The sequence below is a fragment of the Mus musculus genome, chromosome 17, assembly GCF_000001635.26.
Source record: "Mus musculus strain C57BL/6J chromosome 17, GRCm38.p6 C57BL/6J".
Classification (NCBI taxonomy): domain Eukaryota; kingdom Metazoa; phylum Chordata; class Mammalia; order Rodentia; family Muridae; genus Mus; species Mus musculus.
In genome coordinates this window covers 32,965,735-32,993,044 of record NC_000083.6, presented here as the reverse complement: position 1 = coordinate 32,993,044, position 27,310 = coordinate 32,965,735, and the positions used below count along the sequence as shown (strand labels likewise).

Genomic DNA, 27,310 nt, shown 5'->3' with positions numbered 1-27,310 from the left:
AGCTTAATTAAAAAGAAATCAGCCTTTCTGAGTACCGCTGCAGCTAAAATCACAGTTGTCACTCATGACCCTTTTAGCTTGCTCTTCACTAGAACAAACCTGGCGCAACCTGAAGTTTTGTGGCATTTAAGGAAACATTCAGCAGGATTCTTAGTGCATGCGTTTTCCAACTACACACCCTATCCCCTAAAGAACTAATGCTACAGCTTTACAGTGGAGCCTCTAGTGTCAGTACCCCAAGGAGAAAACCCAAGACTTTTCCTTAGGAAGAGTCCCTATGTCAATCTGGGGGCATAGGGAAAAAAAGAGGACCTGACATGCAAGCTCAAGATTTGGGGAGGTTAAGCTAAAGCTTTCGCAAACCTTGTGTTTCAATATACCCGTTTTCTGCCAAGAAAATTAAAACATATCAACAATGAATTCAACTATAAATTGTCTGGAGAAAAATGGAATTGCACACCCGAAGTTTTCTACAAAGGATTCAACAGGTCTGAAAAGCAGCCTTTGGACGTCAGCCAAAAAGGTTTCTTTGCCCAAGGAAATCCTCTATATTCAGGAATGTAAAATGGTCTCAGCCTCCCAGATCAACACTGATTTTGGACCAAGAGCTTCACAGTGGATCTGTTAGGTTCGGGGAGAAGCCAAGAAAATTGATTTCAAAGACAGCAGCTTAAAATGAAAGTTTTATTCTCTGAGTACACAGAGAGGTAGCCAGCTCGGGATCTCTACTGCATACCTGAAGGGAAATAGTATAGCATATTAAAGGATGAAACCACAAGTTCAGGGGGAAGCCGGGTGGGCTGTAGCATTGTCCACTCATATTTTTTTTTAAAGATTTATTTATTACATGTAAGTACATTGTAGCTGTCTTCAGACATTCCAGAAGAGGGCGCCAGATCTCCTTACGGATGGTTGTGAGCCACCATGCGGTTGCTGGGAATTGAACTCAGGATCTTCAGAAGAGCAGTCAGTGCTCTTAACCGCTGAGCCATCTCTCCAGCCCGTCCACTCATATTTTGACACAATGGGTTGAACAAAGGAGTTTCCATTGTGGCTCTGCCCCTGACTGGGAGCAGTCAGTCAGGAAGGTGATGCACATTGGCGACTGGGCCTTATCTGGGGCCACCCAGTTTCAATGTCCTTGAAATCCTGGACATTTGGCCTGTAACTCAAAATGATAAGGGTGCAAAGGGGTGGGCAAGCTGCATGTAATCAGTTAGGTCATGACAGGCAATCAGTGTATAGATTTATGGCGTGTGTACCTTAGTTTCCTTAACAGGCAACTTCTTTTTTTTTTTTTTTTTTTATATATTCTTTACTGGTTATCAGACAAGCAAGAAGCATGTGAAACAACAGAATCAGAGTTGGTTCCTGGGCCTGGGAACATGAACTCAGTTTGACCCAACCAGTAAGATGGAGAAGTTGTCCTTAAGACTACTGGACTCAGACAACTGTCTCCTTACAGGTCATAATGAGCCAGAGACACCGAACATTCACTCTGGAAGCTCTCCATGTCTTCCACTACTTTCTCTACCAGGAGACTGACCTTCCAATGCCTTAATAGTCACAAGGGGGAAAGTGTCATCCACACTCAAGTTATGGGTTTTGCCTTTGGTTTAGATTTTTCAAGACAGGGTTTTTATATGCAGCCTTGCCTGTCATGGAACTCACTTTGTAGACCAGGCTGGCTCGAACTCAGAGATCTGCCTGCCTCTGCCTCCCAAGTGCTGGGATTAAAGGCATGTGCTACCACTGCGTAGGTTAGGCCTGATTTTAGTGGAAATGCTTTGAGTTTCTAAAAGTTTAGGATGATGTTGACTGTGTGCTTGCTGTAAATTGCTTTGATCATATTGAGGTATGTCCCTTAAATCTCTCGTCTCTCCAGAAATTTTATCATTGAGTTTTGAATTGTATCAAACTCCTTTTGTGCACCTAATAAGGTAATCATGTGGGCTTTGTCTTTCGGTCTGTTTGTGTTGGAATGCCTTTGTGGGTTTACATATCTGTAAACCATCTCTGAGATGAAGCCAACTCAATCATGGTGAACAATCTATTTGATGAATTTTTAAATTAAGCTTACAAAACCTTATTGAAAAAATGCATCTGTATTCATAAGGGATATTGATCTGCAATTTTTAATCGGATCTTTGTGCAGTGTTGTTATCAGGGAAACAGTAGCTTCACAAAAAATATTAGGAAATGTTCCTTCAGTTTCTATTTTGTAGAGTAATTTGGGGAGTACCACTGTTAGCTTTTCTTTGAAAGAATAGTAGAATTTCTCACTGCATCCATCCAGCCCTGAGCCTTTCTTGGTTGTGAGATGTTTAATTACAGCTTCTATCTTACTACTTACTATCTTACTAAAGGCCTGTGGGTGGGGCCTAAAGTCGGTGGGCGGGGCCTAAAGGCCTGGGGGGGGGCCTAAAGGCCTGGGGGGGGGGGTAAATTGCAGCAGCCTACAAAATGGAAAAATACATCCATCAGAAGGTATGTGTATAGACTATATAAAGAACTAAAAAACAAACAGTAACAACAATAAAAAACCAACCCTGAACATCAAGAAAACAAATAACTTAATTAAAAATAATATACAGAACTGCACAGGGTGGTCTCATAAAATGAAAATCAAATGGCTCAAAACAACTAAAAGAAATATTCTTAGCCTTCAGAGAAATACAAATTAAAACCACTTTAGGACTTCATCTTGCCACAGTCAAAATGGCAACTGAATAATATTGAATTGTGTAAACATATTACAAAATGGCAAAATGGCAATCAATAAAACAAATGTCAGCACATGGTAGCAAAGATGTGGGGAAATGGAATATATATTCATTGCTGGTAGGCATGCAAACTTGTGCAGTCACCATGTAAATCAGCATTGAGTTTTTTCAGGAAGCTGAGACTCAATCTATCCCAATATCCAGTTATGCCATTCTTGAACATATATGCATAGGATTCTATATTTTCTACAGAGATAATTGCTCATCCCTGCTCATTGCTGTTGTATTGATAATAGCCATAAACTGGAAATAGCCCAGATGTCAAATAACTCATGAATTAATAATGAAAATGTAATATGTTTACACAATTCAATATTATTCAGTTGATAAAAAAATTATAATCCTTCCAGCCCACACCTCCACATACAATCGAGGATCCGCATGCCACTTACCTGCCTCTAGGGGAGCTGTGCTAACAGGAGACACACAGGTGAGACACCCACGCCCCAACACCCCCAACCCAGACTTCAGCAAGCCCAGCACCCATTAGATCTGCCCCACCCTGCGAGAACTTTGTCTACCTTCCACCCCACATCACCACCTGCAATCAAGAATGTGCAAGGCCTGCAACTATCTGAGACAACCAGTCCCAGAGGCTTATCCAGGCCAACCAACACCAAAAACAACCAGATGGCGAAAGACAAGTGCAAGAACATAATCAACAGAAGACAATAATATATTCAGAACCCAGCTCTCCTACTACAGGAGCCCTGGATATCCTAACACACCTGAAGAGCAAGACCATGTCCTTAAATCTCACCTCACAAAGATGATAGAGGCCTTTAAAGAATAAATAAATAAATAAATAAATCTCTTAAAGAAAAAGAAAACACAATCAAACAGGTAGAAGCCTTAAAGAGTAAACAAATACACCCCTTAAAGAAATACAGGAAAATACAATCAAACAACTCAAGGAAATGAATAAAACAGTCCAAGACCTAAAAATGGAAATGAAAAACCTAGGAAAGAGAACAGGAGCTTCAGACATAAGCATCATCAACAGAGTATAAGAGACGGAAGAGAGAATCTCAGGCATGGAGATACCACAGAAGAAATTGATACATCAGTCAAAGAAATCGCCAAATGTAAAAAGTTTCTAACTCAAAACATCCAGAAAATTTGGGACACTAGGAAAAGACCAAAACCTAAGAATAATAAGAATAGAAGACGGTAAAGATTCCCAGTTCAGATAGCTAGAAAGTATCTTCGACAAAATTATAGAAGGAAACCTTCCTAACCTAAAGAAAGAGATGGCTACAAACAGACAAGAAGCTTCCAGAACCCCAGATATATTGGGTCAGGCAAGAAATTCCTCCTGCCACATAATAATCAAAATACTAAATGTACAGAACAAAGAAAGAATATTAAAAGTAATATAATATAAAAATAAACATATAAAGGCAGGCCTATTGGAATTCAGAGACTCTAAAACCCAGAAGATCCTGGACAGATGTCTCGCAGACCCTAAGAGAACACAGACCACAGATGCCAGCCCAGACTAATATATCCAGCAAAACTTTTAATCACCATAGTTTGAGAAATCAAAATATTCCATGACAAAACCAAATTTGCACAATATCTTTCTACTAAGGCAGCCCTACAGAGGATACTAGAAAGAAAATTCCAACATAAGGACAGTAACCACACCTAGGCAAACACAAAAAATTAAACATCTCACAACAAACCCAAAAGAATAGAATCATACACACATAATACCACCTCCAGCAAAAAAAAAAAAAAAAAAAAAAAAATAGCAGGAACTAACAATCATCTGTCTTAAATATCTCTCAACGTCAATAGACTCAATTCCCCAATAAAAAGACACAGGCTAACAGACTGAAAATATAAACAGAAGTCATCATTCTGCTACATACAAGATACACACCTCCACAACAAAGACAGATGCTACCTCAGAATAAAGGGCTGAAAAAGCGTTTCCAAGCAAATGGACACAAGAAACAAGCCATTCTAATACCTAATAAAATAGAGTTTCAACCAAACATAACCAAAAGAGAATGGGGAAGAACACTTCATATTCATCAAAGAAAAAAATTTACTAAGATGAAGTCTCAATTCTGAACATCTATGCCATCTATGCCACTAATGCAAGGATATATATATTTTACTAAAGCTCAAATCACACATTGAACCACACACAATAATAGTAGTGAGGGACTTCAACACTTCACTCTCACCAGTGGACAGGTTTATCAAAAAGAAACTAAAAAAGAAAACACTGAAACTGACAGATGTTATGAACCAAATGGGTCTAATAGATAACTGCAGAACCTTTCACACACCGTATATATCTTCATCTCAGCACTACACAAAACCTTCTCCAAAAATTGACCATATAATTGGTACAAAGCAAGCCTCCACAAATACAAGAAGATTGAAACAACCCCTTGTGTCTTATCCGATCAACATGGATTAAGGCAGGACTTTGACAACAAGAGAAACAACAGAAAAGTCCACATACTCAGGGAAACTGAACAACTTTCTACTCAATGATCACTTGGTCGTGGAAGACACAAGGAAAAAAATTAGACCTTTCTAGAATTTAATGAAAATGAAGGCACAACATACCCAAACATATGGGACAAAATGAAAGCAGTGCTAAGAGGAAAAGAAAATTCATAGCACTAAGTATCTTCATAAGGAAATTGGAGAGATCTAATACTACCAACCTAACAGCATACCTGAAGCTCTAGGACAAAAAGAAGCAACCACACCCAAAGGAGTAGATGGCAGGAAATAGTCAAACTCAGGGCTGAAATTGATCAATTAGAAACAAAGAGAACCATACATAGAATCAACAAAACCAAGAGCTGGTTCTTGATAGACAAGATAGACAATTCCTTAGCCCACCTAACTAAAGGCACAGAGACAGTATCCAAATTAACAAGACCAGAAATGAAAAGGGAGACATAACAACATACACTGAGGAAATTTTTAAAAATCATCAGTCTTTACTTCAAAAGCCTGTACTCCACAAAATTGGAAAATCTAAATGAAATGGATGATTTTCTAGACAGATACCACTTAACCAAAGTCAAATCAAGATCAAGTAAAATATATAAACAGTCCTATAAGCCCTAAGGAAATAGAAGAAGTCATTAAAAGTCTCCCAACCAAAAGAAACCCAAGACCAGATAGTTTCAGTGCAGAATTCTACCAGACTCTCAAAGAAAAGCCAATACCAATACCTCTCAAATGGTTCCACAAATTAGAAACAGAAGGAACACTACCTAAAATTCATTCTATGAAGCCACAGTCACCCTGACACCTAAATCACACAAAGACACAACAAAGAAAGATTACTTCAGACTAATTTTACTTACGAACATTGATGCAAAAATAATAAAATTCTTGCAAACCGAATACAAGAACACATCAAAAACATCATTCCCCAAGATCAAGTGGACTTCATCCCAAGTTGATTAAACTTGCAAGTCTGTTCTAACCTCACCCCATGTGGGTCCCTGGGATTGAACTCAGGTCATCAGGCTAGACAATACACCTCTTTATCTACCAGTGGTTCACAACTTTCCTAATGCTACAACCTTTAATATAATCCCTTATTTTGTGATGAACACCCCCGTTGTGGATAAGCCTGGTGTTGTTTATAGTTTGATACTAATTCTGCTCTCCTGGGAGAGGTTGTGGACAAGGAGTGAGTCACGTATTCAGGTGACTTCTTGTGAACCAATCCTTTTAATGAATAAAGGAGCCAATCACTGGGCAAGTAGGTGGGACTTCCAGGTTGGACAGAGGAAGAAAAGGAGGAGGAGTTAGGGACTTTTGGAATGGAGGTAGCACAAGGGTAAGACGTAGCTGCTAGTTTCCCTGGTATCATGGCAAATCTGTAGCTTAAAAGGCTTATAAGAGTAGGTTTTAGTTGTTGCAACGAGAGCTTAGTTTATATGGTGTTTCTGAGCTTGGTTTGTGTAGTGTTTTTCTTTGACTCGCCTAGGTTCCAGAGAGAAAGGTATGGCAGCAAAGTGTGGGTTTGACTGATGTGCATCACAAAGGCCACAGGGGCTTTGAAGCATGGGGCTGACCAGTGGGAACCTAGCAAGCTGAGTGGAGAGATTTTGGGATTCTGAGTCAGAGTCTCCACGAGATAAAAACAGGTCAGCCATTGCCCACCAGTGCATGGAGGTCAGCCCCATGGAGCAGAGAGTAGCCCAACAGGACCACACCAGGACAGAGAGTGGCTGGCAGTAGCGTGGGAAGTCTGCCAGTCGTCAAGAGATGGGACTCCACATTGCATGCATACATTTTTTTGCAATCTACTTTTAATAAAGGTTCAACTCTCCTCTAGCCTACTACCCAGCAGAGATAGTGGAAAAGTTATTAGGAGCAGTGGACCTGTTCAGTAATAGTTCTTTGGTGGTGAGCTTGATTTTCTTTGGCAGTAGTTGAGTACTGTCACCAAATACAACTCAACCACTGCAGACCAATCCTCAAGGCAGGCAAATACCACATGTAAAACAGCAGCTTCAGTCCAGTCCTCTAGGTAGGCAGACACCAGGCATGAACTAGCAGCTGTAGTTCAATCCTGAAGAAACCAAAAGGCTCAACAGACCTGAGGCAAGGCTAAGCTGCCACAGGACCCTCACAAGAAGTTCTTGAGTGTCTCTCAATGTCAGCATTAACCACAAGTTGAGCTCAACAAGGCTATGTAAGGTGAACCAATACATGAGTGCTGTTAGCAAAGAATTGTGAGGCAGAGCAAACCAAACCCATGCTCAGTGTTTGTCTCCCATTGTCTGTGGGGTCATATTTATACTCCTTCCTCAAGTTCTTTCATGTGTTTGCTATATCAAAATGTCTCTTCACCCGTGTGCCCAAGCAAAACATCATTTGACATAACTGATTTCCCCAAAAAACTAGAAGATTCCACTTCACCACATGGCCTAAGGTGATATGCAGGCTGGAAAGGGGACTGGCCCTCCTTTGTGTGTTCTTTTGTGATTGGGTTACCTCACCCAGGATATTTTCTAGTTCCATCCATTTACTTAAGAATTTCATGAATTTGACGTTTTTAATAGCTGATTAGTACTCCATTGTGTAAATGTACCACATTTTCTGTATTCCTCTGTTGAAGGGCATCTGGGTTCTTTCCACTTTCTGGCTTATAAATAAGGCTGCTATGAACATAGTGGTGCATGTGTCCTTGTTATATGTTGAAGCATCTTTTGGGTATATGCCCAGGAGTGGTATAGCTGTGTCAACAGGTAATACTATGTCAAATTTTCTGAGGAACTGCCAGACTGATTTCCACAGTGTTTGTACAAGCTTGCAATCCCACCAACAATGAAGGAGTGTTCCTCTTTCTCCATATCCTCACCAGCATCTACTGTTACCTGAGTTTTTGATCTTAGCCATTTTGATTAGGGTGAGGTGGATTCTCAGGGTTGTTTTGATTTGCATTTCCCTGATGACTAAGGATGTTGAACATTTCTTTAGGTACTTCTCAACCATTCAGTATTCCTCAATTGAGAATTCTTTGTTTAGCTCTGTACCCCATTTTTAATAGGGCCATTTGATTCTCTGGAGTATAACTTCTTGAGTTCTTTGTATATATTGGATATTAGCCCTCTATCAGATGTAGGATTGGTAAAGATCTTTTCCCAATCTGTTGGTTGTCATTTTGGCCTATTGACTGTGTCCTTTGCCTTGCAGAAGCTTTGCAATTTTATGAGGTTCCATTTGTTGATTCTTGATCTTAGAGCATACACCATTGGTGTTCTGTTCATGAAATTTTCCCCTGTGTCCATGTGTTTGAGACTTTCCCCACTTTCTTTTCTACTAGATTCAGTGTATCTGGTTTTATAGGGAGGTCCTTGATCCATTTTGATTTGAGCTGTGTACAGGGAGATAAGAATGGATTAATTTGCATTCTTCTACATGTTGACTACCAGTTAAGCTAGCACTATTTATTGAAAATTCTGTCGGGGCTGGAGAGATGGCTCAGCAGTTAAAAGTACTGCCTGCTCTTCTAGAGGTCCTGAATTCAAATCCCAGCAGCCACATGATGGCTCACAACCACCTATTATGAAATGCTGATGCCATCTTCTGGTGTGTGTGTGTGTATATATATATATATATATATAGACAGCTACAGTAGACTCATATAAATAAATAAATAAATAAATAAATAAATAAATAAATCTTAAAAAGAACTTTTTTCCACTGGACGGTTGGATGGTTTTAGCTCCTTTGTTAAAGATCAAGTGACCATAGGTGTGTGGGTTCACTTCTGGGTCTTCATTTCGATTCCATTGATTTACCTGCCTGTCACTGTATCAACACCAAGGAGTTTTTATCACTATTGCTCTGTAGTACAGCTTGAGGTCAGGAATGCTGATTCTCCCAGAAGTTTTTTTACTGTTGAGAATAGTTTTCACTATCCTGGGTTTTTGTTATTCCAAATGAATTTGAGAATTGCTCTTTCTAACTCTGAAGAATTGAGTAGGAATTTTGATGGGGATTGCATTGAATATGTAGATTGCAAGATGGCCATTTTTACTATATTAATCCTGCCAATCCATGAGTATGATAGATCTTTCCATCTTCTGAGATCTTCTTCGATTTCTTTCTTCAGAGACTTGAAGTTCTTGTCATACAGATCTTTCACTTGTTTGGTTATAGTCGCACCAAGATTATATTGTTTTTGACTATTGTGAAGGATGTTGTCTCCCTAATTTCTTTCTAAGCCTGTTTATCCTTTGAGTAGAGAAAGGCCACTGATTTGTTTGCATTAATTTTATATCCAGCTACTTCACAGTGTGCTTTTGGTCACTGCTGGAGATCTCTGCATGTTGACTACTTTAAAAATGTTCACAAAAACTCTGAAGTCTATAAAAATGTGAGTACATTAGTACAATTTTATGTATTAATGATTCATGGGAACTATTAATTTTATATCCAATAAGAATATGTAAGCTGAATGCATACAATGTCATTCAGAGCTCCACATCTGCTATTATCAATTATAAAAACTTTTGATCACATTTAATACTATCTCTATCTTGCATTTTACATGTAATAATGCTCAAATGAAAGATGTTAGGAAACAATACCTTGGAATGTTTATAAATACTTACATATTAATAATTCTTGTCTTGAAGAGGAATTCTAACATCAAAATTCATTTTTATTGAACTGGTCCTTGGAGCCATACTCCAAGGTTGATTTGCTATAGTATCTTAAAGGGTTTTCTTAGAGGTTTACATTTATCTTAGATATATAAAGGTGCTGTATATATGTATACACATTACTTATGGATGCCAGAAGCGGGCCTTGGATCACCAGGAACTGAGTTACAGACAGTTGTAAGCCAAAATATGGGTGCTGAAACTGAACTCAGGTCCTCTACAAGAAAGAACAGTAAGTGCTTTCCAGTTGCTTAAAGATGCTTTTTTTTCCTCCAAGAAATTTTTAGAGCCCTTGGACCTATTTCTTGTGGTTTTATGTTACTCCATGTCCTCAATGTTTGCGCACTTAAACTTTCTAGTCACATATTGGACAATCTCTTTTATATTTGTTTTGAAAACTTATTGATCCAAGGTTCACCATTAACATGACTTTCTCATTCAAGGAAACTTACCTTAGAATTCTCCAGAGATTCTTGCAGTCAACTTCAATACTTTGATCACTCTATTTTCTCCTAAAACCTAGACCCACAAAATTCATTATGAATTATTAAACTTTACAAAATATGATGCTTTCTCTTTGTCATTGGCACAGTACCACATGGTGGCTCACAACCATCTGTAATGGGATCTGATGCCCTCTTCTGGTGTGTCTGAAGACAGCTGCAGTACTCATACATAATACCTAAAATTTCCAGTGGCTTTTTAATTTCATAGTAGCAAGCACACTATGAAAAGAGTCAGGAAAACAACACATTCAAAATAGATATATGCTGAAAACCCCTGGAATAAGCATAAACAAGGAAGGGACAGGCAGTTATTCTAAAAGTATAATAGTAAAGAAAATCAATTTAAAGATTTCAAAAAGGAAAGGCCTCCCATGCCACGAATTGGTGGTGTAATTGATGTAAAGACAGCTATAATTCCAAAAGCAAACTTCTAGGTTCCATGAATTATGCATGAAATTTCAATAACATTCTTTATATAGAAACCCCAAATCCCTAAAGTGTATATGGAAGCATGAAAGAATATGGTTAACTAAAGCAATTCTGAGCAAAACAAAAACAAAAAAAAAAGTTTGTGGTATTTGCACACCTGATTTCCTGTTTACTGAGCCCGTGACAAAAGCATCACAAAGCTATGAACCCACGGGAGAGAGGACCCAGGTATAAACCTATTCGGCTACAGTCACCGAACATTTAGCAAAGATGCAGTGGACCGTCTACTCGAGAAGCTAGTGAGCGTCTTGAGAAGCTACCTAACTGGATATTCACATTTAGAATGAATGAAACTAGAACGTGTGTGTGTGTGTGTGTGTGTGTGTGTGTGTGTGTGTGTGTGTGTGTGTGTGTGTAAAATAGTTAATTGTAAGTGGACCAAACACCTTAATATAAAGCCTGACTTTCCAACAGCTTTAAAGAGGAGGGGTGAAAAAAGAAAACATTTCAAGATAAGTGTAAACAGAGCCATTTGGTGTGAGTGAGCGCTCGGGAAATCTTGGCAAGTATTGACAGGCAGGACTGAGTGAGAAAAAGCAGCTGCAGCATAGCAAGACTGAAAAACCAGCTGCCAGCCTACAGACTAGGAAGAGGGAACCATGCAACTTGATACACACATGGGCAAATCCAGAGAATTAAGAGTTCTCAAAGGATGGGTTACAAATGGCCAATGAAGCTCCTTCCTCTGACCAATCTCAAAGAATGACTACTATCGATCACGGGAGTCAAATCTCTCTTAGTTCCAGATCCATTTAGTAATCACTTCACCAGATGTATTGTACCTAGTATATAATGCAGCTTCAAAAGACCTACGGAATTCTGAGCAACCTCCCGAAATGACGAGAAATATATGAGACATTTCAGGATTCTACTTGCCACTGCCTTTTGAGATATATGTATCCTTTCATAAGCAAAAGGAGAAATTATGTGATAAGGGACCAATGAAGTGCAAATGAAGCTTGCTTGCTGAGTAAATCATCTATCTACACACTCATTTCAATAACCTTTATTTTGATCTTTTTGTTTGTAGTGGGTATTCAAGCCAAGGTCATCTACTCTACACTGGAGAAATATTATAAAACCGACTTTGAGCTAGGTGTTGGTGACATACACCTTTAAACCCAGCACTTGGGGGCGGGCAGAGGCAGATGGATCCCTGAGTTTGAGGCCAGCCTGGTCTATAGAGTGAGTTCCAAGGTAGGGCTACACAGAGAAACCACGTTTAGAAAAAGACCAATAAATCAATTCTAGATGATGGATGGATGGATGGATGGATGGGTGGATGGATGGATGGATGGATGGGTAGGTGGGTGGGTGGGTGGGTGGGTGGGTGGGTGGGTGGATGGATGGATGGATGGATGGATGGATGGATGGATGGGTAGGTGGGTGGGTGGATGGATGGATGGATGGATGGGTAGGTGGGTGGGTGGATGGGTGGATGGATGGATGGATGGATGGATGGATGGGTAGGTGGGTGGGTGGGTGGGTGGGTGGATGGATGGATGGATGGATGGATGGATGGATGGATGGGTAGGTGGGTGGATGGATGGATGGATGGATGGATAATGAACCTTACTTTCAGCAGTAGCTTTATTTTTATCTTACAAATATTTGTTCAGTGTTTGCTCACCATCCTCAATTTTCTTTTTTAACCAAACTGTCAAAACCAGCATTGCCACAATTAGTCTTCTCGTAACAATATAGTCAGTACAAAGAATCCTTCAACTGTGCATGCTTAATTCTGAGTGTTCCTCATGTACTATGCTGGCATGTGCAGGATGTTTGAAAAGTACCATCTAATGCATGCTTCACGATACATATAAATATACAAGTAAATATATATTTTATATTATAAACTATATTATAAATCATATGTATTATATATATATACACATATTTTAGATTATGTGAATCTGGATATGTGCAATTATTGTAGATGCCCAAGGAGGCAAGAAAGGGGTGTCATATATACAACAGCGCAGTTACATGCAGTTGTGAGTAGACTGATAGGGAGTTGGGAACTTGTCTCTGGCCCTTTGCTAAGCCATCTCTCCAGCATCATTCAAACACTGGTGCTGTGAGAAACACAAACACACTTGTCACTAAACAGTCATGGAGGAGATAGATTCTAAGCAACTGACATGAATGCGCTTATGCATTTCCAGTGACATGAACAATTGTTGACCTTAGACTTACAGTACCTCAGTACAGATAGTTTCTTTATACATTTCCTGTAGATGGTCTTTTGTTGTCTTGTTGGTCTTCAACTGTGGGCTCAAGCTACTCTGCTTTAGCATTCTATGCAAAGCAGGGGATCACAGATGAACAAAATCACGCCAAAGTTACTTGCCAACCATATTTTCAAAAGTAAAATAAGAATGATGATGAAAAGTTAGGATGCGTTGTTTGAGAATAGGCTCGCTATAACAATAATGCTCATTAACTTGTCTTACTTCAAGCACATGTAACAACTTCAACTTCCAGGACTTCCTCCTCAAAGGGAGCAACATCACATTTGAAAATACAATGCTTGGGACTGGAGCAATGACTCGATCATCAAAGACCCTGGCTGAGAGCTGGGGTGAAGTAAGATTCCCTGCACCTATATGACAGCTCATAACCATCTACAACACTAGTTCTAAAGGAACCCGACACGTTCTTCTGGACTCCTCAGACACCACACAAACACGGTACACAGACACACCTGTGGACAATACACACATACACAAAATCAAATACTTTGCTCATTGATAAATAAAATCAATCCCAGCATAGGACAGTGATACCAAATGGCACTAAGCTGTGTACTGGGCCTGGCTTAGGGACATGTAAGATTTCTCCACAGTCAGACTATGCCAGCCAACTTTTCACACAAGGAATTTATTACAGTTTAATGTTTCCAAATGTTTATTACTAATTTCATGTAATAGAGGAAATTTCTGTGAGAGCACAGGCAGTCTTGTGAATTAGACTAATGTTTTAGGTTTTTTGGTGAGTTACTTTGGTAGACATGTTCTGTTGTGAGACACTGACCTTATAAACTCAGCAAAATAAAACACACTTTATTTAAATAATCAAGGTTTTTAAAAATACTCAGAACTTACCGTATCACTTTCACAGTTTATTTTCAGAAATATTTAACACAAATTAACCTTCAGTATCTTCATATCTCTTTCATAGGACTCAACCACATGAGATACTGTCATAAATTTTATCTTATTGGTAAAAAAATGCAACTTTTTTATATTTACAGACAATTTCATTTAGTTGAAATTGGTAGATAAACTTCCCAAGCTGTGTTCAAACCCAGTAAACAGCACAGGCTTCGTTGAATATTGTAATTGCATAACTTTTACTTTTTCATTACTGGAACAAAAGACACACAGCAGCAAAACCTGTTGTACAGGTTGCCATCTTACAGAAAGCATGGAGACCCAAATTATCCTCCTGCACTTCTCATAATCTTACAGTGGCTCTCCATTTTCCTTCATACCTCAAAATAAAAGTTGACATCAGACATTCCCATGATTTAGAGTGCGAGAAATATTAGCCACTGAGCTTCTTCTCACTGTGAGTTCGTTCATGTCTGAGAAGGTATGTGGAACAGGTGAACGCTTTCCCACACTGCTTACATATATAGGGTTTCTCTCCAGTGTGATTTTTTTCATGTATCTGAAGAGATTTGGAAAAGGTGAATGTTTTCCCACATTGAACACACATGAATGGTTTCTCTCCTGTGTGAGTTCGTTCATGACTGTAGCAATCATCACGTTGGATGAAGGCTTTCCCACACTGCTTACATACATAAGGTTTTTCTCCAGTGTGAATTCGTTCATGTCTTCGCAAAGAAGTTCCCTGAGTGAAGGATTTCCCACACTGCTTACATACATAAGGTTTTTCTCCACTATGAGATCGCTCGTGTATGTGAAGGGATCTGGGGAAAGTGAATAGTTTCCCACACTGCACACACATATACGGTTTCTCTCCTGTGTGAATCCTCTCATGTTTGTGACACCCGGTGGCATAGGCAAAGGCTTTGCCACAATGCTTACACACATAGGGTTTTTCTCCACTGTGAGATCGTTCATGTATGTGAAGGTACGCAGAACATTTGAATGCTTTCCCACACTGCTTGCAGACACAGGGCTTCTCTCCAGTGTGAATTCTTTCGTGATAATAGCAGGCACTGGAATAGGTGAAAGCTTTTCCGCAATGCTTACACACAAAAGGTCTCTCTCCAGTATGGATTCTTTCATGGATGAGAAGTTGGCAGGAACGAAGAAATGCTTTCCCACATTGCTTACAGGCAAAGGGTTTCACTCCAGTGTGAGTCCTTTCATGGTTGTGACAGGTTCTGCGATCAATGAAGGCTTTCCCACAATGTGTACACACATAAGGTTTCTCACCAGTGTGAATCCTTTCATGTTTGTGAAGCTGTGAGGGACGACTAAATGCTTTTCCACATTGCTTACATGTGTGACGTTTCTCTTGAATGTGACTTCTTTCATGCCAGAGAAGGCTACAGGAATCACTCCATGCTTTCCCACATTGTTTACAAATATAAGATTTCTCTTCAGTGTAAGCTCCCTCATAATCATGATCGGTAGTGAAACTCCTAGAGGCTTCAGTCCCTTGTTTATCTTCATAGGGCTTCTGTCTCATGGGAGGGCTCTTATGCATCCAAAGCAACTCAGAATAAGTGAAGTCCTTCCAACAGTTCTTATGTTTCAAAGCCTTCTCTGTATGTTCTTGATACTGGCATGATTTCTTTCCAGTTTGACCTTTGAAGTGCATGTCTGAGGGTAAATGAGTACAGATGTCTCTTTCACATTCTGTTATAGCTGGAGGCATTTTTTCATTCGCAACATGCTCTGGACTCTGTTGGTGAGTTTCTCCATACTGATTACCATAATCATATTTACAGAGTCTCTCAACCATCAGGGTTCTGCAAAAAATGAAAAGAGTAATACTATAGTTTTTTGGTTAGTCAAAGGAAGTACTGCAGGCTATGTGCTGTGGCTCATGATTGTGTTATTTAAGAGGTAGTGGTAGGAGAAGTAAATGCCTGTTTGAGGCCCAACTGTACCATACAGAAAGACCCTTTCCCCAAGTTAAGAAATAAGAGTATTGACTTAATTTTCGTTAGAATGTATAAACTTTGGGGAGGTAAGATGGCTCAGCAGATAAAGGCGCTTGCTGGGAAGTCTGACAACAGGTGATTCCTAAGATCTGCATAGACAGTGAGAACCACTCCAGAGGGTTATGCTCTGACCTCCACAACTGTACCACTATGTACATTCATGTACCAATGCACACAGACACAAATAAATGTTTAAAAAAGAGAATCATTATTCACTTTAAATGCCTGAACATCTAACTAGAGGACCTGAGGATGGCATACTATCAAATAAGTTCTATAATACTTTCAGGCATTTCACAAACATTAATTATATATGCCACCAAGCCACAGATAACAGTTGAACATTTATAATGCAATATAGCTTTCATTATGGAATTTGAAATAAATGAATAACTGTTTAAGTGATTTAGCACAGTTGAGTCTCAATCTAAGCCTAAAATTCACTTTATTTGACACACACCCTAAGTATTCAAGCCTAAGTATAGCATGACTAATATTTTGAAATGCTGTGCACAAAGGGAAGTTGTAAAATGAATCACAGGAAAATGCTATACAGCTTTATGCTGCTGGACTCTCTCAATTGTTCTAAGTGCTCAAGCTCAATGTATTTACCAAAGATGCTCAGATTTCCTATCCCCACCAAATACTTGGTCCAAATCTTTTCCAGAGGGTAATTTACCTCAGGTTTCCCTTAGGATTTTGGTACTCTTCTTCAGTATCTTCTTCTTCTGTTTTCCCTAAAAGCAAACCCAAAGAAATTATTCAAAGCTTATTCAAAATCACATTTTCCTGTTATAATATGACCAAGCATGTAACATTCCACAACATTGTTCTTTCACTTTTTAAAATCCTGCAACCACACAGATGAGCAAGAAACAACTGTTGTCATCCAAGTAAAGGAATCTTAGTAGTTTTGTTGTTACCTATAGAGATCAGGTTCAAAAAGGTCTCCTTCATCACATCTCTGTAGAGCTTCTTTTGACTGGAATCCAACATAGTCCACTCTCCTAGAGTGAAGTTCACAGCCACATCCTCAAAGGTCACTGGCTCCTAAAAGAATCCACATACATTTACAGGAAGAATAGTGGGAAACACAAGAGATCTATAGTCTCGGGCATAGTTTACGATATGCTTTACTCTTCAAATAGTCTCTGTACGTCTGCCTGGCCCCCTCTACTTCCACCTTTTCCCTTCTACTTTTCAGTGTGTTTTCCACATGCAGTGTATAATATACACTTCTTATCCTTCCTTATTCTAGCGTAGTTATAAAGATGGTGCTGGGGTTCAACACATTTCACTAAAAATAACATGATACATTTCCTTAGTGATGTATGTATGTGTTAGTATTCTACACGTGTGTCTTTCCCTGAGCTGGAGTTACAGAAGGCTGTGAGCTACAGGGCATATGTTCTGGAAACCAAGCTTAGGTTCTCTAGAATAGGCGCTCTTAACCTTTGAGCTATCTCCCCAGGCCCCAGTACCTTTCTTCTTTATAGTACAATTCACCATAGTATTTATATGTGTATTTGGGTATAACACATTTACATATGCAAATTAATAAACATATACATCATAATCTATCACTTTACTCACTGATATCCGGTTAGGCTGTTGTATGATATGGCTACTCTGCTATTCTGCAGCAAAAACCAAGACTGGGGGGGAAAAAAAAATCAAGCTGAAATAGAAGCTTCCTCTATGCTGAGGGAGAAATCACATCAATATACCAACCTGCCAGGCAACGTGTGCCAAAAGTGCAGTGGTAACACGGTAATTGAGGTGCTTGCTAGTTTTATATTGACTTCATAAAAGCTACAGGGTCATTTGGGACGAGGGAAATTCAAATGAGAAAATGCCTCTACCAGACTGGCCTGTGAGCAACCCTGTATGATGATTGAATGATGATTGATGTGGGAGGGCCCAGCTCAGTACGGGTAATGCTACTGTAGGCAGGTAGTCCAGAATGGTATAAGAAAGCAGGATAAGCGAGCCAGAGAACAAAGCAGTAAGGAGCATTCCTCCACAGCCTCTGCTTCAGGTCACGCCTCCAGGTTGTTGCCCTGACTTCCCTCAATGACCAACTGGAAGTGTAAGAAAAATAAACCATCGCCTCCCCCATGTTGCTTTTGATAAGGGCGTTTTATCACAGCAACCGAAACTAACGCTTTCTGATTGGATTTCAGGGATTCTCCATAGGAACGAACACACGGCTGTTACTTTAAACTATTGCTTAGGGAGGTGACAGGCCCAAAGGGGGTACTAATTAGTTTTGTTTTTCTAAACTGAAATGCTTTCAAAATGGTTCTCTAAATATGTATAAGTCTATCCACAGATATGCACTGCTTTCAGTCTTGGTGAGGGGACATTTATTTGCAGTAGTTAATAGTTAATGCAGAGACTACGGAGCTGGTCAATGTTCTGAGATCAAGTGATTGGTGAGTGCTTAGGCCTAAATGGGTCATCAAAGAGAGGTGTGAAATGTGGTCTTCTTGACAAACATAGGCAATATACCGCAATTCACAGAGGCTGTGGTAACGGGCACAGGATAATGCCCATCACCCTTCCTGAGGCGATTCCCCTTTCTGAGGATACTGACTGTTAGTGGCTGCTAACACTAACGGAAATGAATCATTTTGTCCAGAGCTATAGTTCCCTACACACCAGTAAAAACAAATCAACAGATGACCAACAGCTGGGTAGGGTGGCATACACATTTAATCCCAAAAGATGGAAGCAAAGGCAGGCAAAACTCTCAAGTTCCAGGCCTACTAGAGCTATACAGTGAGAGCCTATCTCAAAAACAAAATATAAAAATATACCCAGGTTCATTCAAGCAATGCTCCTTAAATTCAGTAGGGCACAAACAAAGAGAGGGACCTGTTAGGAATAAATGCTTCAGAAGGAAAAGAAGTGAGAGTAATGGTGGTATGTGAAAAGAACTTAGAACACAATAAAAAAATCCAAGTAAATTATTTTCTGAATAGTATTTGGCTATTTTTTTTTTGACTTGGCTATTCTAAACTATGAGGTCATAAATTTGGATATGAAGGTGTTTTTATTGTATGCCCATGTGAACATTTCCTTTATATTTCCTAATCATATAGCTAGATCATCAGCTAACTATAATTTTACTTCTTTGATGAAATTCCATATTGCTAGATGAATTCACATTACATCAGCCATGTGTAAGATTTTTTTTTTTAATCCGTGTTTACATCTGTTTCCTTGATGACCTATACCATGAAAAGGTTGAGGCTAATTCTCAATGTGGTTCTAGTATTTTCACAATAACTAAAGCTCCTGAATAGATTTTCATGCTTTTATTGGTTACTGAAATTGAAAAGCGTATTTATTTCATTTGCCTGTTTATGCAGATTTCAGTTGCATACTCCCTCCACTAAGTTCTTTAAGTTAATAATCAAGATATCACTGCCTGTCAGATGTCACATAGCCTGTTTGTTCCTACTCTACGAATTGTCTCTTCATTCATTTCCATTGCTAGGCCGAAGTGTTTTCATTTGATAAACTCCATTAGTGAGTTCATGCTGGAGTCCTATTCTGAAATCATGCTATGCCTTTGTCTGCTATGCTCACTCTCATACTTTCAAAGACTCCAGCTGCTTCATATTAGGCTGATCATTACACTGAGTGATGGTAAGGGTAGCAGTCACTATTCTTTTCATAAATACTTTTATAGCACAAATAATTAAAATTTCATCTCCTCTCTGATACTTGCTCTTCTCTTGAACATCTTTTCCAGGGTAATGGCACAGCTGTGGCCGTTTGCTTTCTGGTTTAAATCACTTGGAACTTCATCCTTTCACTTTTACTCCTTGCAAGGTTCAGATATTTAATATTTTTGTGAAGAAGAAATAACATAAAATGAAAAACTCAATGAATCAAAGAACACAACAGACAGCCTACACAACACTCTAGATCAGCAGAAGAAAGACTAGATGGAGCTTGCAATCAATAAAACACTACAAACAAATTATCAGTAGACAAACCAAAAACTTAACATCACCCCAACAACCAAGAACCCTGGGACTGGACAAGGAGCCAAAACCTAAATTAAAAACAAACAAACAAACAAACAAAAACAAAGGCGTGGGGAGCTGAAGAGATGGCTTAACACTAAAACTCCACGAGATGGGGAAAGAGAGGAGATTTAAAAAAAAGGCCAAGTGAATCTATTCAATGAAATTAAAGCAGAAAAAAATTCAAATCAAGACACATCCAAACACAAAGGTACTTAAAACTTCAAACAGAGCAACTCAGGAACACACAGTACAGATGTCAAAAACACAAAGTAATGAAGTAGTAGTATAAGCTTTAAGAGGAAGACACTGACTCACCAATAAAGGCAAACCCCCCAAACCAGGAAAGTACACGCTGATGGGCCGCACTGAAGCAGTCAGTAACATGTTTCTGTGTAAACAAATATTCCCACGGGTACAGCATAACACACAGAAAAGAGAACAAGAAAGGCCAAATGAATGGAATGAGGAAGGTCTGAGTGCAGGTACTAGACAGGTGTGAATGACGACAAAACCCTAAGTGTTTTTCTTTTTTTTCCTTTTGGTTTTTCGAGACAGGGTTTCTCTGTGTAGCCCTGGCTGTCCTGTAACTTACTCTGTAGACCAGGCTAGCCTCGAACTCAGAAATCCACCTGCTTCTGCCTCCCAAGTGCTGGGATTGAAGGTGTGTGCCACCACTGCCCGGCCCTAAATGTGTTTCTGATTCTGCCATGGACTTTTGGGTTTGGTGGTGAATGAGTGCATATGAAAATGTACATTTTAATGTGAAGTCCCACAACTTCCATCCAAATGCGGATCCTAACTGTACATATGTTCATTAAGTTGTATGACTTTGGGTCTGGTTAATTTGGGCATGTGATATTTTAATTTGTTTGCATGTATTTTATTTATTTACTTATTGCTTGTTATGATAAAGTTTATTTAAAAAAAAAATTAAGCCAGGCATAGTAGTGCACCCCTTTAATGCCAGCACATGGAAAGCACAGGCAGGAAGATCTCTGTGAATTTGAGGATAGCCTGGTCTACATACTGAGTTCTGAGGTCTGGACAGCCAGACCTATGTAGTGAGACACTGGAGAAGAGGAGGGGGAAACTAAGAGGCAAACCTTCAAGGCCAATAGAGAAAGAAAAACAAAAAAACCCCAAAAAAACAATAATCCAACCAAACAGAAAAATAACCAATAAAAGTCACAGGACTTGCCGGGTAGTGGTGGCACATGCCTTTAAGCCTAGCACACAGGAGGCAGAGGTCGCTCTGTATGTTCAAAGCCAGCCTGGTCTGCAGACCAAATTCTAGGACAAAGCTGCACATCCCTGTTTTGGAAAAAAAAAAAAAAAAAAAAAAAGACAGGACTTAGCAAACCTCTCAGTAATGACCTTAAGTGTGACTCACTTCTCTAATAAACACATGCAGACTGGCTAATTGGATTAGAAAGTAGATCCAGTGCTGAGAAAGCATTCGACAAGATCCAACACCCCTTCATGATAAAAGTCTCGGAAAGATCAGGAATTCAAGGACCATACCTAATCATGATAAAAGCAATCTACAGCAAACCAGTAGCCAACATCAAACTCAATGGAGAGAAACTCGAAGCAATCCCACTAAAATCAGGGACTAAACAAGGCTGCCCACTCTCTCCCTACCTATTCAACATTGTACTTGAAGTCCTAGCCAGAGCAATTCGACAACAAAAGGAGATGAAGGGGATACAAATTGGAAAGGAAGAAGTAAAAATATCACTATTTGCAAATGATATGATAGTATATGTAAGTGACCCCAAAAATTCTACCAGAGAACTCCAAAACCTGATAAACAGCTTCAGTGCAGTAGCTGGATATAAAATTAACTCAAACATATCAGTGGCCTTTCTCTACACAAAGGGTAAATAGGATGAGCAAGAAATTAGGGAAACAACACCCTTCACAACAGTCACAAATAATATAAAATACCTTGGTGTGACTCTAAGGAAGTGAAAGATCTGTATGATAAGAACTTCAAGTTTCTAAAGAAAGAAATCGAAGATCTCAGAAGATGGAAAGAACTCCCATGTTCATGGATCGGCAGGATTAATATAGTAAAAATGGCTATCCTGCTGAAAGCAATCTACAGATTCAATGCAATCCCCATTAAAATTCCAACTCAATTCTTCACTGAGTTAGAAAGGGCAATTTGCAAATTCATCTGGAATAATAAAAAACCTAGAATAGCAAAAACTATTCTCAACAATAAAAGAACCTCTGGGGGAATTGCCATGCCTGACATTAAGCTGTACTACAGAGCAATTGTGATAAAAACTGCACGGTACTGTTACAGCAACAGACAGGTAAATCAATGGAATAGAATTGAAAACCCAGAAATGAATCCACACACCTATGGTCACTTGATCTTTGACAAGGGAGCTAAAACCATCCAGTGGAAAAAAGACAGCATTTTCAACAAATGGTGCTGGCACAACTGGCAGTTATCATGTAGAAGAATGTGAATTCATCCATTCTTATCTCCTTGTACAAAGCTAGAGTCTAAGTGGATCAAAGATCTCCACATAAAACCAGAGACACTGAAATTAACAGAGGAGAAAGTGGGGAAAAGCCTCGAAGATATGGGCACAGGGAATAATTCCTGAACAGAACAGCAATGGCTTGTGCTGTAATATCAAGAATTGACAAATGGGACCTCATAAAACTGCAAAGCTTCTGTAAGGCAAAAGACATTGTCAATAAGACAAAAAGGCCACCAACAGATTGGGAAAGGATTTTTACCAATCCTAAATCTGATAGGGGACTTAGAAACTTAGAATACCCAAGATATAATTTGCAAAACACAAGAAAATCAAGAAGAATGAAGACCAAAGTGTGGATACTTCATTCCTCCTTAGAATAGGGAACAAAACACCCATGAAAGGAGTTACAGAGACAAAGTTTGGAGCTAAGACGAAAGGATGGACCATCCAGAGACTACCCTACCCGGAGATCCATCCCATAATCAGCCACCACACACAGATACTATTGCATATGACAGCAAGATTTTGCTGAATGGACCCTGGTATAGCTGTCTCATATGAGGCTATGCCAGTGCCTGGCAAATACAGAAGTGGATGCTCACAGTCATCTTTAGGCTGGAACACAGGGGCCCCAATGGAGAAGCTAGAGAAAACACCCAAGGAGCTGAAGAGGTCTGCAACCCTATAGGTGGAACAACAATATGAACTAACCAGTACCCCCAGAGCTCGTGTCTCTAGCTGCATATGTAGCAGAAGATGGCCTAGTCAGCCATCATTGGGAAGAGAGGCCCCTTGGTATTGCAAACTTTATATGCCCCAGTACAGGGGAATGCCAGGGCCAAGAAGTGGGCGTGGGTGGGTAGGGGAGCAGGGCGGGGGAAGGGTATAGGGAACTTTCGGGATAGCATTTGAAATGTAAATAAAGAAAATATCTAATAAAAAAAAAGAAAAAAGAAAAGAAAGAAAGATGTAGGGGCTAGAGAGATGGCTCAGCAGTTAAGAGCACTGACTGCTCTTCCCGAGGTCCTGAGTTCAAATCCCAGCCACCACATGGTGGCTCACAACCATCCATAATGAGATCTGATGTCCTCTTCTGGTGTTTCTGAAAACAGCTACAATGTTCTTACATATAATAAATAAATAAATCCCTTTAAAAAAAAAAAAAGAAAGAAAGAAAGTAGATCCAAGATCTGGAGAGATGGTTCATGTGTTAAAAGCACTTGCTTGCTGAGGATCTAGGTGCAGTACCTAGCATCCCACATGGTAACTAACCACCATCTGTATGTCCTTCAGTTTCAGAAGATCCAACAGCATCTTCTGGCTTCTGAGGGCACCAGACACACCTGATATATATACGTACACACACACACACACACACACACACACACACACACACACTTGTTGAAACTTTCAATTTCAAAAATACTAATGGATCTAGGTCAGCTATGTCTTCATACAGTAGTAAGAAGAAAATTCAGTAGTCTATTCTCATCCTTACAACATCCAAACTAAAAATTTACAAATATACATAGCAGTTAAACTACACCACAGATTAAATGGATATAACAGCTAAAACATACCATCTAAGAGATACAGAATACAGTCTTCTCAGAAGTCCATAGAACCCACGCTAAAGTAGACCACATTTTAGAATACCAAAAAAAGAAATAATGCATTATATCTTATTAAATAAATCAAAGAAGTAACACTAAAAATATAAAGAAAAACTTAAGAAAAATCAATAAATGGAAAATGAAAAACATCTTGAATATCCGGTAAGTCACTGAAAAAAAAAGTAAATTTTTAAATTCTTAGAATAAATATAAATGGAAAAATTGCTGTGATCTTTGGGATATATACCTATTACAATATAGGAAGAAAGGTCATAACTGTGAGAAAGAGAGAGTTTAAATAACATAATGATGCAAACACATGGCCTTAGAAAAATGAGAATAAGCCAAAGCCAAAGTCATACAACAAGAAGAAATAATAAAATTAAGAAAGTATGAAAAGGTCATGAAAAGAATATACCAAACCAGACAGCTGTTTTATAGAAAAAGAAAAAAGAAAAGATTTGCAAGCACCTAGCAATATCAACAGAAAGAAAGGGTATAAATTAATAAAAAGATATAGATGACTTGGGGAGGTTACAAAAGGTTCCAATAAAATGCAGAAGACTATCTCTGAAAACTATTTGCAAAAACCTGGAAATACATAAGAGATGGACAATTTTCTAGGCACAGATGACATCGCAAATAAAACCAAGAAAATAACAATCTAAACACATCTACAAGAAATAACAGGTAAAAAAACAAAGATGTCTTTCTCTCTCAGACTGACCAACCCAGATTTTCTCAATGGTCAAAACTCACACTGTCCAGGGTTGGAAAGATGACTTAGCAGTTATGAGCACATATTGTCCTTCCAGAGGACCCAGGTTCAGTTCCCATTATCCACAAGAGCTACTGACAACTGCCTATACTCCAGTTCCAAGGATCCACACCCATTTCTGCTCTCAGCAGGTACCCCCACACAGGCAGCATACACTCAAACATATTTATATACATAAAAATGTTTTTAATCTAAAAAATAACAACAAAGAAATTACACTCTCTAGAAAAACTAACAACTACCCGAATTAGAAAGGAAATGAAAATATTAAAAATTTTCCCAAGAACTATAATCCTGATAAGAGTTCTGTTTGGCTTTTATTTGTTGTTTGCTTGTTTGTTTTGGTTATATGTAACAGGGTCTCACTGTGTAGCCCTAGGGGACTGAACTCTGAGATAGGCCGGTCTCTACCTCCGATGGGATTAAAGAAATCTCTCTTATGCATTCTAAATTTGAAGAAGTACCCTAAGGCTAGCTAAACAAAAAAATATATATATATACACAGTGGGTGGCGGAGGGGGTGGAAATCACCTATAATCCCAGTGTAGTCCCCTCTTTCCCACCTTGCCTAAGGCTGCAGTAAGAGGCCAGCACAGGAGTTGTCAAAATATCGGCTCTATGGCCGAACCACAATTTCTCAGCCTGGAGTTGTCACAGGAGCTGTCCACAGTGGCAGCACCTCCTCTCCAGCCTCCTGGAGCAGCTCCACAAGGATGGCCCATCAGCCCAGGCAACCTGAAGCCAGGAAGGACTTCCCATCTTAACCCATGGGCCCAATGCAGGGGAAAGGGTGAAAAAAACCCACCAATCCCTTAACAGGAAATCCCAAGCTCAGGACTTGAACTCACACCACACCTCAATCTGGAAATTTCTGTCCACTCTCTAAGAAATCCTATCCAAGTCCTGCCCTTTGTCCAATTCTCCCATGTCAGTCAGCTCTGGGAGCAGAGGGCAGCCATCCCTCTCCATTTTTCTCTCCAATAAGTCTCCTTTATAAGATCTACTGCCTGGAGTGGCTCTCATCAGAAGAAGCTAAGAAGAAAAGAAGCAAAGAAGAGAAGAGAAAGGGCAGCTGAAGCCTGTAAGCTCCTAAACTCCTCAGCTCAGCTGGGGATACCCTCCTCTGGGAACTGCTGAGGAGGCTTCCTCTCAGAGCTGTGTGGTTCCTGGGCTCCCGTGTTTGAGGATGTCCTCATTGGGACACCTTTTCCCTTCAGAGCTGTATGTATGGCTCCTGGGCTTCCAAGTCCCAGAATACCCTCCCATATGAGCAGAAACACACGTAGCACTGTGGAGGATCTAGAGTTCCAGACTAGTTTGGTCTACATAACTCTTTCCAGACCAGCCAATGGTACCCAGTGAAATCCCGTATAAACGGACAGAACAACACAATCCCTCCCTGCCCTGGGCTTTTTCACTGCTATCGAGACTTTCCTTTGGAAAAGGTCTCCAAAATCTAACCTTTACTTCAGAAATGATCAGCTTAATTAATCAGTACATACAAATAGGGAATTTTGCCTATCACAGCTAACAAATCCAGCTGTGAACTCAGGATGAGGGATGGAGATACAGGTCTACAGGTCTATGGTAAAGCGTTCGCTTAGCATGAGACCTGAGGTTCCATCCCTAGTACTTTAAAAAAGAAGCCGAGAGAGAGAGAGAGAGAGAGAGAGAGAGAGAGAGAGAGAGAGAGAGAGAGAGAACACACGAGCACGAGCCTCTCTTCAGGATGACCACAGTGTAAAACTAAAGCAGGGAACAAGGAAATGAAAAAGTGCAAAACAGTGCACACCACCCACGTGCCTTCACCGCAGTCTGGACGCGGCGTCACCAACTTGGCAGCTGCAATGTCAGCGGAGGCTCGGGTTCGCGGCGCAGGCTCGTCATGGGAGGACTAGAAACTAGGGACGAAGCAGCTTCACAGGGAAGGGACAGGACGGGACTCCGCTAACAGAGCATACAACTCAAGTGCACCCGGGTTGACGGCACTCCCAAAGTCCATCTCAAATTGCTGCACACGTCGGGGAGCCGGCGCCACCTTACAGCAAAGCCGTGGCAGTGTCAGAACCCTCCGCCCACCTTCCAAGAGTCCAGGGCACACTCACCATTTCCTGCTTCTGATGCATCCAGGCGTTCTTCCTACTGAGCGGCAGTCGGCAGAACAGGCACCGGGAAGCTCAAGCACAACTCTCCTCCCTCCAGCTACCCGGAACTCAAATATGGCGGCAAGGGAGCCACCCTCCACTATCCGTGCTTCTTATTGGATAGCTCAGGGGAGTAACAGTCACCCTGGTTCGTGA

General features: G+C 39.9%; 1 protein-coding gene across 1 annotated transcript; it reads right to left on the bottom strand.

Moving 5' to 3' along the window:
- Nucleotides 1-13,833: 13,833 nt before the first annotated feature.
- Zfp472 (zinc finger protein 472) lies at nt 13,834-27,214 on the bottom strand. Its single transcript, NM_153063.3, has 4 exons — nt 27,116-27,214; nt 17,005-17,131; nt 16,761-16,818; nt 13,834-15,886 (listed from the first exon to the last, which is right to left on the bottom strand). The coding sequence occupies exons 1-4, from the start codon at nt 27,134-27,136 to the stop codon at nt 14,488-14,490; spliced, it is 1,605 nt and encodes a 534-aa protein (NP_694703.2). The 5' UTR covers nt 27,137-27,214; the 3' UTR covers nt 13,834-14,487.
- Between the last annotated feature and the right edge of the window lie 96 nt (nt 27,215-27,310).

Excerpts from the sequence above, each read along its gene's own strand:
- Zfp472 (NM_153063.3), bottom strand. The coding sequence starts at position 27,136 with ATGCATCAGAAGCAGGAAATG. Across the intron at positions 16,819-17,004 it reads TTTGAACCTGATCTCTATAG|GGAAAACAGAAGAAGAAGAT; the intron begins GTAACAACAAAA and ends GTTTGCTTTTAG. Across the intron at positions 15,887-16,760 it reads AATCCTAAGGGAAACCTGAG|AACCCTGATGGTTGAGAGAC; the intron begins GTAAATTACCCT and ends CATTTTTTGCAG.